Genomic DNA, 17,401 nt, shown 5'->3' with positions numbered 1-17,401 from the left:
TGACCCCCTAAAGCTTTATTCTGCATTTCTGCAGCAGCACCAGCAGCCTTGCAATGTCAAAATACCAGCTGCACCTCAAATACTCCTTTGCATTTATCTCCCTTAACACAAGCTAAGCTATGTGAGGTCCATTTCCAAAATACTGGTGGATGCAACCATAAGAAAAAAAAAATATACTGAAGGCTGAATACTGAGATGAAAATTAATGTGGAAGGGCATAAAATGTATATTTGAATCTAGTGGCGTTTTGACATGAGATGATTTATTCAAGTACATGTAATCAGGGTATTCTTTAGGCTTTATTTCTCATTTCCAAGAAGGTTGTGGCAGGATGACACACTGATATGTTTTAGGATGTTACAGGGCTTTCAGTGTAATATTTAAGACACTATCTTGAAAAAAATTGCTTTCTGCAGTGTCTCAGTGGAGTGTTCACTACTTTGTTTTGTTCCTAGAGACAAGTATTACAGTGCTGACAATTTTTTTTTTTCAGCTATTCTTACAGACAATTTCATCATCTTGTCATTTGAGGACCATAACCAACTCTGCTTTATTCAGTTTACAAAGACAATGGATTCTCCTGATGTAAACAAAAAACTGGAAAAACTCTCTTGCTTGGACTTCAAGGTATAGCAGCCAGTGGTGACTGCAAATGTTATGTGTGTATATATACATCATGTGTCACTGGTATTCACTGATATTCTACAGCCACATAAATTGCAAACCTTTATATAATTGACCAGAGCAGCTCAAACTCTAAAAAGGGCAGCTACTGAAAAGTAAAAAAAAAAAATTAGAATGGCATTCTGAGTTAAAAAGTTAAAATACTGTGCCAAGGGATCCAGATTTCTACTGTCTTTATTTTCAGGCTCAGACATTTGAGTTACCCCTGCTTGACGGATTACCTTGTGTCCATTGAGCAGCTCTAAGTGACCCTTGGCACATTCTTGGCATCTAACAAGCATGAAGCACAGTCTGTAATGGCAAACCTCAGTGTAAAAGATTTAAGTTAATGTGTTTTACCTCTTGTGTGTTGTGGGCTGCAAACACACACGGTCACTTACTGTGGCTCAGCTGATAGACACAAACACATGAAGCTCTGATAATCCAGTCATCTGTCTGAGGTCCAAGACCTGTGTAATTCTTTGCAAAAATCCTTCTTCCCCCACTAGTTACAGCAGTGGTGTTGTCGGGAGAGCTGCTTTTAGAATTCAGGAATCAAGATCCAGAAGCTGAGTTTCTCACCACTGGCCAGCTCTGTGTGTGACCCTTGGTGCCTCAGTGTCTCAATTTGCTAGTTACACAATGAAGACTGAAATGCTCCTTTTCTACAGCCCTTTTTTTGGGGGGGTGTGTCTTCACTACAGTGACAGCAGCAGTGGAAAGGTAGCCCAGAGAGAGCTGAGCTGAGCTGAGCTGAGCTGAGCTGAGCTGAGCTGAGCTTCAAACTCCCCAGTCCCGAGGCCAGTGGAGACCAGCTCATCTCAAGATGAATTGCACTGTGGTGTGGGTGGATTGGGCTGGGTAGACATAAATTATTTCAACCATAAGCACTCTGGCATCAGGGCACCACTTCCTTAGGTGGAAGTGCTTGGTGCTACAGCAATATGAAAAAATCATCAGCCAAGGCAATTAACTTTGAACAGTTGAAGTAAGGAAGGGGCTGCATCCAATTCACTGCAGGAATGAAGAAGGGTCAAGCCTTTTCCCAAGAAACCTAGAAAGATGTGAGCAGAAGAGAGAGTTTGTATTTATTTCAGACTGGATAAACATTAAAGAAAACAATCTTTTGCTAGCAAATATTTTCCCCTTGACAACCCCTCACTAATTTACTTCTTCACATAAGGGAGCTTGCATCTGCAAGGCAAGTTCTTTAAGGATATGTTTAATTTAAGTTTTGCCATAATGTGTTTTAACTTGCTTGGTAGAAATACTTTCTGCTAGGATTAATATCTAATACATTTTCCAGGCTGTTTCAGTTCAGGGCCTCTTTTCAGCAATGGCTTGTGTTTGCAAGATTGATCCAACCTCTATAACGTGGATTTGAGACAGTTCACTGTTCACTGGGAACTGAGCTGATACATACTTTACTTTAAAATGCTGTGCCTTGTGCCTGGCCTGTGGCTTTCACTGAGGCTGTGCTTTGGGAGCCAGCCTGGTGCGTGGTGGGGCTTTTTTCTTAATAGCACCAAAGTTTAGCAAAGAAGCTGTGGTGAACTGCCTTTGTCATTGAAGTGTGAGGGCCACAGCTCCTGATTTAATATTTAGAAAAACCAAAAATATCTGCTGCATTCCTTAATAGGGTTGTACAGTTCTTTGCTGACGCAGCTGAGCTTCTCAAAACACCTCCATGCTCAACATTAACTTTGCTTTCTCTTGAAATCATTGGGAATCACTATGGAACATTTCTCCACCAGCCAAAAAAAAAAAAAAGGCATTTGCATTTTTTAATTGAATGTTCTTTTGTGTGAAGCTTGCTAGCTAGGCAGCTAAATATAATTTTTATTATCTTCAGAATTGCACCAGTGTGAGACTGCAGAAAGTATTATTCACTTCTGCAATAATATTGTGTCAGCTCTCTGCATTGATTTACTGTTCTTCATGGCTGATTTTGGTCGAACTTCAAAAGCTGGGAGATCACAGACATAGCACTAGTGTCACTCCCAGTAGAAAAATAAGATGGTCCTCAATTGCAACTGTGCAAACTTGCAATCGTATGTAACAATATGTAACAATAACAAATGTTGTGGGTTTAGGAGAAAAAAAGGTTTTTTAGGGTTGGGGTTTTGTTCAAGAGAAATTGAATGAAAAAGGTAGCGTGCACTGGTATAGAACTAACACAGGATTAAAATCTGGAGCCAAGATTCAGGAGATTTGATTGTAACCTTCATTTCTGCCTCTGACTTTTGGCATAGTCTTGAGAAATGTAGTATTTGGGTTTTCAGTCCCATATCTAAAACGAGGAAAGTGTTTGTAATAATATAATTAAATTTCTGTCATATCATCATTGTAGTGATAAGAAACTTCACATTGTTCAATGTCCAGGCTCATGGTGGGCAAAATTGGCAGTGCTGGACTGCCAGAGTTCAGTTCTGTCAATAATAAGAACAAGTCAACCATGCTTTCCTCTTCACAGCTTGATATTTTTCCAAAAGTTGAGTTTTTTATGCAATGCATACCAAAATGAATGAATTAATCTCCCTATGCTCTGCCTGTCTAATTGATACCACCTTGAATTTTATTTGCACTTTGAAACAATAAAGGAAGACTTACTATGTGAATCACTACAGTCTTGAAGACCAGCAAAATAGAAAAACCGACTATTATTATTTACCTTTTCTCAGTGACATGATTCTATATTGAGAGTGACATGTCTAATGCAAGACATAAACATTGACAGAGATTTGTGGCTGTTATGACATGTGCAATTGTTACAAACAGTTAACACTACAATGCAGGACTAATTGATACTTGTGGAAGTATTTGTGCTTTTCCATCCTAATCAATGTGTTGTCACCAAATTAGCTATTTTAATTCAAGTAGCAGCTACCTCCTAACTATTGTGTATGTTTTATCTTTACCCGTGAAAATATTTTGACAAGTAAAACATGGGATATCCTAAAAATATTGACCTTTTTCAGGTTTTTCCTGTCTATATTTTTTTAATCCATTTCAATTTACTGAAGGAGACAGAACAAGGAGTTAAATGTTTACCATGAGAGAACAACATTGGTAATTACTTTGATTCCAGTTCCTTTTTATGTGTATTCATGGGATGAAGAGGTCAATAATATTATGACCATGCAAATAGAAAAGGGTTCTTTTTGACCATATAAAAAACAGCAAAGGATTATTAAAGCATTAACCTTGATTTTAATGGCCTTGGTTGAGAGCTGAGATCACAATTTGGATGAGCCTGATTATTTACTAAATACAATACATAAATGCAACGGGTTCTTAACACCCATTGCACTCTGGCATTATCGCATTACTGCCAGCCTTTGTTGCCTTGCAGACAGGAATATGAAAGCAATCTGTCATGTAGTGAGACTGGCTCCAGAAGCATTTCTCTGATAAGAAGACCCCCTGCCCTTTGCTAGTGTCTGGTCCAGTAGGCTTAGCCATGCGCTTAATCCCCAGAAAGTGGTTCGATTATTGCTGACCAGCAATGGCAAGATAGTTTTTTTTTCCCCTAGCTATCAACCTTCCATTAATTCCTTAAGCAGAAATGCGGTGCAATCTATATTTCCTTGGCATGTGTCACCCAGATGGTGCACTGCTCGTGTTTTCCAATAACCATGCTCCAAATAACAGAGTTTGAATAATAAATTCCACAAATCCTTCCTGAGAAAGAGGCACAATTCTCAAGAGCTGCATAAACTTTACGCATGATGCTGTAGCTCATCCACATTATGCAGAAGAGTATATGTTCTTTTTGCAAAGAGGATGTTTGTGTTTCCGTTCCTTAATTTGGGGAGGAAGAAAAAAGATATATGTTTGCTCAAATGCTGTAGAATATATTTAATATTTGATTATGTCTTAAACACTAGCCTTAGCTCCGTGGTCAGCTTTGCAGAACTTGTCATTTAATATGGCTAAGCTTAAATCCTGTGTGGAGGTCGATGCTGTCAAGCAACCATGACTGTACATTTTGGTATTGATTGGAGTCATTGCAGTAAATTCCTTCTTAACTCATATTCCTTTCCATCCCAATCCCCTCCCCACAGATAAAAGAGTGAGCATGTCTTTCTGTCTGAGGAGATATTTTTCACATTTACAGACAGCCCCTATGAAGATATATGTACGCAGGGCTCTGTGTATATATACATTCTTTCTCACACATCCAAAGTAAATGCTCCCATTTGCTCCTGCCATGCTCTTTTATCACCTCCAATATTTCCTGCATTCTTTTCTTCCCTCAGATTTCTTATGTTGATATACTTGGACCAGAAGGTAGAAGGATGAAACGTCACCTGGCAATAAACTCTGTGCAAGATCTGGTCATTTGCTGGTGGTCAGCAACCAGTGATGGAGCATGGCCTTGGTCTCCCATTTCCTGTCAGAGGGACAGAGCCAACCTATTGCTGTTAGGCTGTGCACATGGCAAATTGGAGGTAAAGTGATGTTTGTTAAAGTCTTGTTACATGATTTTTTCGAATTTGCTAAAGAAAGAGCTATTCAACTTAAATGCATATTCGAGTATATATAAAGGACAGGTATGATTAAAGCATAAGACAGGAAGATCAGCCATTCTAATAGCAAAACCAAAGTTATTTAACAGAAAAGCACCTTATTTACTGTGTTTACTGTTTTCACATCAAAACTGTCAACCTGAGAAATGTAGCCAGGAAATTAGGTCTTTACCATGAAATGGCTTTGGTGCTGCTGAAACTGAAAATAGAAGTGTCAGAGTTCCACTAGAAAACTCTAATATGAATTAGCAATTGTAACTGTTGCATGTATGTCTGATAAAATTATTTTACCTTGTCTGCAATGTTAACGGATAGGCAATTTGCATCACTTTCAAGTGTTTTTCATAAAATATTAACTATGTGCAGATGGTGGTTAAATTTTTGTTATGATTATTGGTCAAATCAGGGACTGATTTTTTTTTCAAAGGAAAAGTTAAAACTCACCATCTACAGGTGGGAATGTAAGCTGTGAGTTAGGACAAAGCTACAAGCTGACCCCCCATTCTGACACCTGCTTAGCTTACATTTATAGGCAGATGTCTTCATTTTAATTATTTAATTTTTGTTTCATCTGTATAAGAATATATTAATCCAGTTTGTTTTGTTAGGTAGAAATATTAAAATGAAGCTATCTGGGCATACTCTGAAAGATCCAGAGCCTGAATTTAAAATACAAAAACTTTTCTGGACAAACATCCTGTACAGATGCTTCTGTATTTGGAATTTTATTTTCAGTTTATCTTTACCCACTTCTAATATAGACTAAAAAAGCCCTGACTGTTGCTGTGGAATAGTTGTTCTGAATTAGCTATTGCAGATTATTTCCCTGTAGGGAAAACCCCTAAGTAACACTTAAGAATAAGCTACTTTTACAAACAGCATCCTGCTCTCTTTAATTAGGGAAGATGTAAATATTTTAATGTCTTGGAACTACTTTGATACTTAGTTATTTTGATAACTAATATTAATTTAAGTGAGATTCTTTTCCCTTGGGATTTTCTACCTATTGAAAGTGATGAGACAGCTTTTCTTTTCTTATTTCTGTCATTAGTCATTGTAGAATTGAAGTTTAAATTACCTCCAGCTCTGCCTTCTTTACTTCTTTTCAATTGACCTCTCTCCACTTGTGGTCATCTTTGACTCATCTCTGTCCTCTGCCTGATCTACACCTGCAGTTCTCCATTCCCCCTGCAGCTATGCCAAATCACACAGAAAAAATTACTCTGGGAGCTAAAATGTGAGGCTGTTCTTTGTAAGCTTCCCCAGCCCTGTGCCAGTTATTATGGAACTTGATCCTACTAACATTTCAGACCTTATTTTTTACCATGACTTCTGTATGCCCAGGTTCTGAGAGCAACATTCCTGTGCCTATTTTATTCCTTCCCATATCTTCCAGAAATCTCCCTATTGCCACCCTAACAGTTTGCAGTCTGTGTTTCCTGAGATGATTTTTAGAGACACTTTTCTTTTAAGAAATTAACAGAAACCACCCTATCACTTTAAAGCTCTCTGTGTTTTATTTAATATGTTTAAGGGAGATTTTTCAGGGAGATTTCCAAATCACAGCATTCCCCATTCACAGCATTCCTCTTTCAATACACTTTTCCTTTTCTGGTTTAAACTCTGGTAAACTCAAGCACATCACTGGTGGTTTACACAATAGTGATAATAAACATTCTCTGAGGCTTTAGGCTTAAAGTCATAATCATTTTGATTTGGCCCATATTGTAACAGAAATATAAGAAACTTCTTTTTAAAAGCAGCACTGCCAAAATTGACTGTTGCTTTCCACTTTCTGATTCTTTGCCTGTACTTTTCTGTTTTAATTCTTAGATCTTCAGTGAGATTTTTTTTTTCCTGCATTCATCAATAAAATACCAAGCACTATGCCAGGGCTATGTAAAACTAAGTCATAAATGAGTAACAAACTGTCTTGCTGGCTGTCATTTAGGCTGCTCCATGCATTCAGCTCTTGGATGCCCAGGAAGTGCTGTTTGCTTGAGGTCTTCCGTTTGATTTCTGTAGAGTTCCTTATGGGCAGGTATTAAATTCCTGTGCATGGATGGCAGAATGTCATAAGCTAGAAGCTCTAGAATTAGCATCAGCCCTCAGTCTGCATTTAACTGAGGTGCATTTTTCCCCTGCAGTCTTGAAGGGAAACTTTAACACCTTTAACCTCTGAAGGATATTTGATAGCTTATATGTAGGAAAAAAAGCATACTTAGGATTTCTAGACAGCTTGTAAACAGTTACTCTCTAGGTCAGGTACCACAAAAATACAGTGGTTCTGGAATCATGCTTATTTGCCTCTCTTTGCCTCTAATCCCTTGCCATTTGTAGTATTCCCCAGGTATAGATTTGAAATAAAACCTGGACATGCCATTGTTATTCATTAAAGTAAATCCATATTTATCCATATTTGATCCGTAATGTGAATTTACCCCTACTGAAAGATTATTGTCAATGCAAGAAGAATGAGAAGTGTGAATTTACTCAGTTTAGAGCGTGTATCAAAAAGAAGAGTAGCAAAGTAATACCACCAACATTTTACTTGAAAAATGTCTCAATCTCAGCTGGATAAAATAACATTATTGTCTAGAATTAGGAGAAAAAGAGGAATTGCTGAATAACAAGACCATGAAGAGCTGCTTGGCATGTTGGCTGTATGAAAGCAAGCCCAAGGAAATGAGTGATTCTGAGCTGCCAGCTGCTGCCAGCTGCTGCTGGGGCAGAGCAGAGGCAAATGGGCACTTCCACGGGGCCTCCTGCCTGCAGGGATTTCCTGAGTGATGCTGCTGCCCAGCAGATGAGTGCTTATTTTGGGGATGAGGACAGGAATGGCTCTGGGATGAGGCAGCTCAAGCCCTCATCATCATCATCATCATCACCTGTAATGCACGTTCAGTGTTGGGATGCTTCACACTGCACAGGGAGTCTTTGGGGCATTGGGGACTTCAGCAGCTTTTCAATTTAGGAAAGGAAATACATTTTGCTTTTTAAACACACTAGAAATTTAATTTGAATTTTGCCACGTGGCTTTTTATTTTTAGCATTTACTACTATTAAGGCTACAGGCAAACACTATTCCTCTACCAACAGAAATAACTTTTTCCTCACAAATCTTGACTCATTTTACTGATTTTTTTTTCTGAGATCAGTGTTTATTCTGCTGAATGCTGTGAGATTGGGTGAAGAATTGTCCCTTGAAGAAATAAAGGTGCTTTTCTCTGTAGCATGTGACCTTGCTTTGGTGTGCAATGCATGTTGCTGCAGGAGGGGTTCTCTGTTGGACCTTTGTCTGCTTTCCTCTGTGCATAGGTTTCCTCCAGTAAACTCACCCATTCTCTAATTTATTTATTTAATTATTGGAGGCTTGTTTGGTTTATTTTCTTTGGGGTTTGTTGGGTTTTTTTAACCTTAAAGTACCAATGATCAAAGAATGTTATTTAAATTGTATCCCTGTGGAGATAATGCTGGTGTTTTGATTTCAAAACCAGAAAAGGAGTCTTCCAGAAATTATTTCAGACAATTTGCTATGAATGAATAGGATCTGATGTGAAATCATCTTTGGATTAAATGCTTTGGGAGAAAGTCATGTTCAAATCAACATGAACTTTATTCTGCAAACACGAATTAACAGGAGGTGCTGGTGCCAGGGCACAGTTACTGCACCACTTTGCATTTGTCTTCACCATTCGTATTTTCACTCCATTTAGTGCTAGTGGGAATGACTGAAATTATACTTCAATCTTGTGGAAAAAATAATTTCCCTGAGAGAGGATATTATTTTTCTTTCTCCCAAGAGATAATATTTAATAGTTATTGCTTTCACATTGTGCCTTGGAGTTGTGAAATAAGCACAGCAGATCTTTTCTGTGTGAGCTGTCCTACAGTTACTGGAGTGCTCAGAAAAACATCAACCCTGTTTGTCTGAATGGCTGAAATACCTTTCAAACACAGAGCAAAGAATGTGAAATCCTCAGTGTCACATCGGGTTAGAAGTTCAATGAATAATACAGGATAAAGATGATGATGATAAATTTTGAAAGAAAATAAGAATAAGTGTTGACTGGAGATCTGCATAATAAGATTGCATGTAGGTCTGTACATACAATGAAGCCAAATAAGTAACCTAGAGTAGGAGCTTTTCATTTTTATTTAGGAATGTTTTAAAATAGGGTGTTTTTTTCAACTTCACTATTTTTTAGGTCATATTTGAAACTATTTTACTCTGGTGTGCACCACACTTCCCACTTTACATTTCTAATTAAAATGTTTGTTGCATTTGGAACCTCACTGTGTGAAATTAAATAAGCACTTTTTTTAACATCCATAAAATAAATCAAACATTCTTTTCTCATCTGAAAGACACACAATTCAGTCACAGCAAGCTTATTTCTCTGTTTCTTTTGTTTTCTTTTTTTCATCTGCCTGGTAAGCCAATTTTCTGCTTAAGAACTACTGGCTAAAACTCTTACTTGTTTTGCTATGTGGACTTTATCCTTTCTCAGCACTCTATGCAAAGTACTTCAATTTTAAGTGTTCAAAAAATTTCACTGAGAACAGTGATAATGCCCACGCAAGCTTGCACTGTTATTTCTCTCAAACCTAAAATGAAAGAGAGCATTTGAAATAGCATAGCAAGCCTCTTATTTACAAAGATTAAGAGATTCCTTTACTTGGATTGTTATGATTCCTGGCTCTAGGATTTGGGAACCTGGCACATATTGCATCCCTCATCCTGCTGATGAACTGAAGCAGAGTCCAAGGCAGTACTGCAAGGGGAAAACAATCTAAATGTGCAGTAGTGGTGCATGACTGCTGCATTAATAAAGGAAATATGTATAAATTACATGGACAGTGTTTAAATGCCTGTACTGTATTTTTGTAGCAATCATGTCATAAAACTTTTACATTTTTTACTTAATGTATTTCTTTTAAAGAAAGTAATTGGTTTTACTTCATGCAAAATACTTCCAGGAATCTTCTCTGGAAATCTAAGTCTAGGTGCTTAGTCCAAGATTGATGGGAAGTATTGAACATTGAATGGACTGTACATTGTGATATTACAGCTCTGTCTTTTCAGGCCCACTGCCCTGTCCCCTCCTCCACAAATTTGACACTGGTTCTACCCATTTCTGAGGAAACTCCTCCACCTTTTGTTTTCCCATTCCATAAGCAAATGTTTTGTTAAATGATTTAACGTCACCCTTTAGGGTTCCAGAGAACTGCTGCTCATCAGGAGGAATCTCAGTGGATTCCTTTAAATGGAAAGCTGAAGCACTACATGCACTACATTTACTACCATGTGCCTCCTTACCAGATAGGAGAACAATTGACAGAATGCCATCTTCTAGGGGAAAAAGAAGTTTTGATTATGAGACTTATCTTTCAAAAGCATTATTAACATTTCTGTAGTTATGTGTCTCTCTGCTTTAATTTTCCATGTAGTGACACGAAGAATGAATAATTAAACTGATTTCTGACAGAGAAACCCATATCTTCCTTCTCAGATGAAAGAGAATATTCATTTTCCCCCTTCAGAATGCTGAATAGCAGGTAGATTCAGCAGAACTGGAAGGCAGAACAAAGAGGTCTCTTCCTGCAAGAGGCACATGAGGCCACTGATGCATGAGAAGCAGCTTATCTGTTCCAATCTGGGGAGAAATGTTTCTCTTGTTTTCAGCCAGCATTTGAACAGCAGTGTCTAGAAAGTTTTCCTTTAAGCCTTGTGTGTTTAAACATTATGCCAAACCCTATGTTGTGATAGACATCAGAGAGTTTCTCCTAAACTTTTTCCTACTTTAGAATTGTGCTATGTACAACAGGCAGACTTACCCTAGACTTCATTTCAAGGATTTGCTTTCTAAACTATGTGAAGCTAGGAAGCTTCTCATCTCAAGCCTCATTAGATTAGTCTTCCAAAATGGAAGATTGTACTGCCTTTGAAATCCTAGGTAGTGATCATCATTTTGTCCTACTTTTGCTCTAAGAAGGGAGGACAAGATGATGAATTGCTTGCAGTTTTCTTGCTGACTCTCAGTCATCTGGCAACATTTGTTTTTCTGTGACTGTTTCTATTGTTATTTTTCTCCAGTCACTCCTATGGAGTTGTAAAACCCATGTTTCACATATTTTCTTCTCTATTGCCTTAACCTTCAAGGCCAGTCTCTCTTCAGAATTCAATAGTGCTTTCAGACTCTCATCTCTCATAGGCTGATGATTTTGTGGATCTTCATGTCTTTCTTGGAGCTTTTGAAGAGTTGTCCAGAGAAAAATACTGGTTTGGGGTCAAAATATGTAGCAGATTAATGCAGTACATTGAAACTTCCCACAGGAAGACAGAAATATGAGTCCCAGAGAGCCTCAAGGCTCATTTCACTGAAGCTATAGAAGCTGTGAAGACTTGCTTGGGCAAGATTTCAGTTTCACACATTTGAAAGGGGGCTACCTGAGTCTCTAGACATACTCCCAGGGAAAACTGCAGACCAGTAACACTTCACTTTGTCTTTATTTGGGGTTAGAGAACTCTGTGGTCACAGTAATCCTTTATCCACAATAACCTCTTTCCTTGCCATGCAAGGAAATTTAACACTCCAATAAACACACTTCAGCAGTTCTAACATCTGCACAGTAGCCACTGCAAGGTTTTGTGGGCATAAAATTACTAGTTGCAGAGGCTAAGCCATGGGGGAGGGAATGGTTGAGGTGAGAAAATGTTTTTCAGACTATAAAAGTAAACTAATCTTTTATTTCCTCTTTTACATATTTTGATGGATCTTTGATACGCATTTTCATGGATCTCTGTTGAGATTTGTTGATGTGGTTTTCACAGGTTAAATGCATTGGTTTCTGCATCAGGTGCTTTTGTATTAGGTGGTTCTTTGCACGTCCCTAGCTACTCATTTAAAACTAGCTAAGATTTTTGTATTAACTGTCATCTGGTTTCCAGCCAGAGAACTGCAATAATCCTTTTGGTTTTTTCTTTCTTTTGAATGAGAAACCCCTTTGCTGACAAAATAAGTAAACTGTCAGAACAAAAGATCCTAATCAGTCTGATCAGCATCCCAAAAAGCTTGTTTATAAATTTATCAGTTACTTTAGAAGTAATCAGTAATATGCCAAAAAAATAAATAATCTGAATTTCTTATTCTCCTTTACAGGATGAAAGGCTAAATTGCATATTCAGTTGGTCTTGTGATCTGGGGAAGTCCAATTTAAATTGCTCTAACATTATGTGTGCCTTTCTGTTTTCACCCTGAAATTTCTAGATTTCCTTCCTCATCCTCTCTGTACCTTTTAATCACATTTTTTACCCCTTTCTTTGCTTTCATACCACGTGGACTCAAGGGGTTTCCAAAAGTTGTGGCAGGTCAGCAGCTTTAATTTAGAGTGTGGAGATTGTGGGTATACATGAGAGCAGGGTTCGGCTCAGGTTCACATTTTCCTTTCACTCTTTATTTCTGCATGAACAAACACCAGCAAGTTTCTGACTGACTTACACTACTCTCATTCTTCTAGAGCCACGGGTTTTCTCTCTTATTTTTTATGAAATAGCTTTTCATAAGCTCATCTGTTACTTATTTACAGCTGTTGTTTCTCTCATGGTTTCCCTGGTCAAATCCTGTATGACATCTCTGGTTCAAACCCATTTATCAGAGTTCATGAGCCTTCACTGTCTCCACTGCTGCTTCCACCCCTTAAGGTGCTTGCCACGTTTCCACACTGCAGATTCTTGGTCTTTGCCAGCTGCTGTCTTTTTATCACGTTCTTCCTTTATGTTCTTCCTCCCATTAGTTTAACTTTCAACCCGCTTTTCTGCTATCACAAATTCATTATTTCTGCATCTAAAACTCGATGGCACCCAAGAACATCTACCACCTACTCATTTGGCAAAGTATAGTAGGTGCTGTTTTAACATGCCGTTGTTTCTACCACTACAGAGGAATATTTTCTGTTACCATGGCCCAAAGCAAATGATCAAAAATCCTCTATGCTTGATGCTTAGAGTAATTGCTATAGATTTTTCCGAGAATTTTGGCATTTTTTACCCCAGAACACTGTGAGTTATTAGTTATGCTTTTACATTAGTCCTTTCTCCTCTTACCACCACTGACCATTCCCTCTTTTATCTTTGGTTCTGCTAACCTGTGACATAGGTCCAGATGAGCAAATATGACTTAAACTTTATAGCAGAGGCTTTTAACCAAACGGTTTAACCTTTCAGATGTTAGAAGAGCAGATTTCAGAGCTCCATTTCCAGCATGCCTACTTGTGGCCGACCCACGGGAAAGCGCGTTGGCAGCAGTCTGTTTTTAAGAGAAAAACGGCCACCGATGAGCGCCAAAAAGGGCTTTGGGTTTTTCCAGGTGCTGAGCTCCGTGCGCACGGAGTGGGAGCCGCTGGATGCCAGGTTCAGCCGCGGGCAGCCCCGGCAGGTGCTGACGGTGGAGCACTCGGTGCCAGCGGCCCAGCAGCCCGCAGCCCACAGCTGCGCCTACGCCTGCGGCCGGGGCCGCGTCCAGCGCGCCGCCACCACCACGGTGGCCCTGCCAGCCAGGGCCACCAGCTGCTGCAGGGATGGCACAGGAGACAAGCTGCTGCTGGGCTGCGAGGACTCCTCAGTGGTTCTGTACGAAGCCTACGGCCAGGCGACTCTGTTGGCCCGAGCGGAGCTGCTCCCCGCCGTCATGGCCTTCCACCCTTCCGGAGCCGTGCTGGTGGTCGGCAGCTCTCAAGGGGAGCTGCAGCTCTTTGACACGGCGCTGTCCCCAGTGAAAATTCAGCTCCTGGCACAGGAATATTCACCTGAGGCAACTCTGCAGTTCAGTAAGCACTGCGACGTGCCCACCAGCCTCGTCCAGATCCAGTGGGCTGCTCCTCCGGGTGCATTTCCCAGTCCTGACAGCGCAGATGTTCACGATCGTTTGTTGGTTAGATTTGATAAAGGACCCTTGGGAGTGCTTCACTTTAAACTTGGTAAGTTACTGAGCACATCTGTTGAGCTGTCAAAGAAACATCTGTATCCCACAAGGTTGGGAACACCCTAATTGAGCCTTAATGTGAGCCTTAGAAGCAAATTGTTCCAAAGACATCTGAAGATCCCAAGGAGTAAGTATCTTCAGATACTTACTCCTTAGCAAGTATCTATGAATTAGTAAGAATTCTATGAATTCTTAGTAAGAATTCTTAGTAAGAATTCTATGAATTCCTGTTCTATGTATAGGAAAAGGTATAAAATTATTGTGAAACATAAAGAACTATATTCATAGACCCCAACCTGCTGTCTGATCAGCATCCCATAATGTTCCTCACTACTTTAATAAAGCATAACAATATTTCCTCCGGAAAATTCATTTAATCTGTAGTATATAATCTTAAGAATTGTATTCATTCTGTAGTAATAACCCTAACAAGTTAAAATAAGCTCTATTTAATAATAGAACAGTAATGCTATTTTCTTTACCAAATTTTTTTCTTTTGCATGTGTGATGTATATTTGTCCAGTATTCTGTTCTTCCTGGCTTTGGTACATAAAGTTGCACCTTTTTTTTCCTTTGAAGACTTTCCACAGAAGAAGAATGATTTTCATAACCTTCAGAGAAGTTTGGTGTCTCAATTAATTTGCAAGGAGTTGTGAATAAAAGAAGTAATAATGCTAATTTTAGAATTTATATAGCGCTTCTCTTCTTAGGTGCGAAGAGACTTTAAAAGAGTAAAACCACAACTAACTTCCTTTTAGAAGCAGAAAAACAAGAAGCAGTAAAGAAAAGCTCAAGGGCTTTCCAAGAGTTACACAGTGGCTGAACTAAGAATAAAACCCCTGCAGTGGCTCATCAGTGAGAACTGTATTCATTTCATTCAAGTCAGGCAAGTTACAGTGGTGCAAGCCCATTGTGAGAGCTAAAAAAACAATCATGCTTAAACCCTCTGACTCCCAAGCCAGTGTTTCAGCAGGGCAGACAGCCATCCTGGAAAATTTCAGCATTTTGCCCATTGTCTGTCCAAGAAAACAGGATTACTTCTGTAGATCTTTATGTGAGTTTTTAATGATTCTTTTGTATAAAGCTATTGAGACTAGGAAGAAGCCTTTTTTATAAAAAAAACAAAACCAAACAAATTGCCAAAAGACTCAAAATAACAACCTAGGTGATAGTAAGATTTGAAAATCTACTTAATTTCTTTACTGAATGAGACACACATGTACTGTTGTGGGGAAAAACTGTCTAAAATTACCAGAGACCTAAAAATGTGAAAGACTGAATTTAAGAAATTAAACCAATGTGGCACTGCAAAAAGCTAAATTAATGTAATAAGATGTTAGTAACAGAAATATATTGGATTGACTTATAGTTGTGTAGTTTTAAAAGAGCTGATCCAGATTATTGCTGTTGTCCAAAAGAAATATTAAAAAACCTGTTTACAGGTTATATCATTCATTTTGAGATAATTAGCTGCATTAAGTTCAATGACAGGTTTAATAGTTACAAAGTACCCCAGAACACTAATTATAACAGCTATTTGATGATTTGTGCATGTTGGCCATTAAAAATAAACCCTCTAAATTATCTCTGTCCTGATTTGGTGGGAAGGAGTTGAGCAGGAGGCACTCTACCCACCTCTACCTTGCTTTTCTTCAGTCCTCCCTGGTGAGGTTTTCTCACAACAGCTTTCCAGCATGCACAGCTTTCCCCTTGCTATCTTTAGCACATTTATGTTCTTACCAAGGCGAGCAGGCTCTCAGTGCAGGGATTTAGAGGCCTTTCCTGCTAATTGCCAGCTTGTAAACTTAATTGGACTGTCTCCCTGGGCACCGTTCCTAAATCAATTAGACAGTGAGTTGGCTGTCACCTCTTTTTCCCAAGCAGGTTGCCTGGGAGCGCACCACCCTGGAGAAGTCAAGCATCCAAATGGGAAGATGTTGACCTCCACAGCTGAAAGTTATCACATTTTAAAATTCATTCTGCATAATTACTGTAAAATCTCTTCCAGGAAGAAGACAAAACTCTCTCCCCTCTTCCCTCTCTCCCTCTTTGTAGTCCACCGTGCAAAAATGTGCTGCTCTCTATTTCATCCTGGTGTTCAGCTTTATACCTCATCTCCTCAGTTTGCCACACTGCCAGGGGAACACTGTGTTGATTAGTAAGTCCCTCTCCACAGTCTCGGCAGTTTTTAGGTTTCTGCTATTTAAGAAATAATGCAGAACAAATAAATAAATTAATGAAATGCAATAATAAGTTATAGCAAAAGAATTAGGGGCTCGTGACAGCAAGACCCAGACAGGCATTCAGGACTGAAATAAAATCCATGAGTAACACATGGCTTGGAATGGTTTCCCACAGAAGTCTGTTAAGAAACTCTGTTAGTGGGAATAGACAAATATGTTTTTAACTTCCCGCTACATTATGGCTTTGGACAAGTTCTGTGAATCTCCATTAAGCTGTCTATCTAGATTTATTTCAGGAAAAGTCATATTAAACATACCCTCAAACACTAATGGCAAATATTTTTGATGTCTAATGCCAAACTCGTTTCCTAAAGCAGCTTCTTGTCATTGGTGTCAGCCCAGATCTTGGATAGTGGCCAAACATGGTGCTGGTGCCAGTGGTTCAGCATTGCTGGCCGCTAAAGGCATTTTAAATATAGTATTGTGTTTCATTAACATGAAAACATGTATTTTCATCTTCACCGAGAGGTTAATGTGGAGATTACCCAGCTGCTGTAATACTTTAAAAACACTAAACATTTAGGAAGAATAAAGTCTGTCATCAGTATTAGATGTTAACAAGTTAAACATGGCTGTTACCCAGTATAATGTCCATAGGCTTTAATACATGCAAATATAAGGTGAAATACAATAGAAAACCTTTCTTTAATGATGCTAAAAAAATTAAGTACTTCTCTGTTAGTAAATGTGAATATGGAAGGTTTTTCCCCAAAAACATCAGTTCTGTATGTGCAAGTTCTCTGCAGTTTACTTCTCCTCAAGCTGTATTCAGATGTTTTTCCCCTTTGCTTCTTATTTCACTTCACAAACAGTATTCACAGTAGTTATGAAAGTTTTCTGAGGTATGTTTTATAAATAGCAGGTCTGCTTTTCTCTGTTACCAGGCCTTGTTTTCCCCAGCCAGCCCTATGGTTTGAATAACAGTACTGAAATTCAGCTTGTTCCCTTTCTCATCAGAACTTTTTCCACATGTTTAGTTTTA

The 17,401-nt window shown here is 38.8% G+C and overlaps 1 protein-coding gene across 1 annotated transcript in view; it reads left to right on the top strand.

Moving 5' to 3' along the window:
* The window catches only part of WDPCP (WD repeat containing planar cell polarity effector), a 148,702-nt gene that overhangs the window by 62,829 nt on the left and 68,472 nt on the right, over positions 1-17,401 (top strand). Inside the window, exons 9-11 of the mRNA XM_021555836.2 lie at positions 494-627; positions 4,923-5,114; positions 13,562-14,171. Of these exons, the coding sequence (XP_021411511.2) occupies positions 494-627; positions 4,923-5,114; positions 13,562-14,171 (936 nt within the window). The remainder of the gene's footprint in view (positions 1-493; positions 628-4,922; positions 5,115-13,561; positions 14,172-17,401) is intronic.

Source organism: Lonchura striata, chromosome 3, assembly GCF_046129695.1.
Source record: "Lonchura striata isolate bLonStr1 chromosome 3, bLonStr1.mat, whole genome shotgun sequence".
Lineage (NCBI taxonomy): Eukaryota > Metazoa > Chordata > Aves > Passeriformes > Estrildidae > Lonchura > Lonchura striata.
The sequence above is the reverse complement of the archived record's forward strand: the minus strand, read 5'-3'. Positions and strand labels throughout refer to the sequence as shown.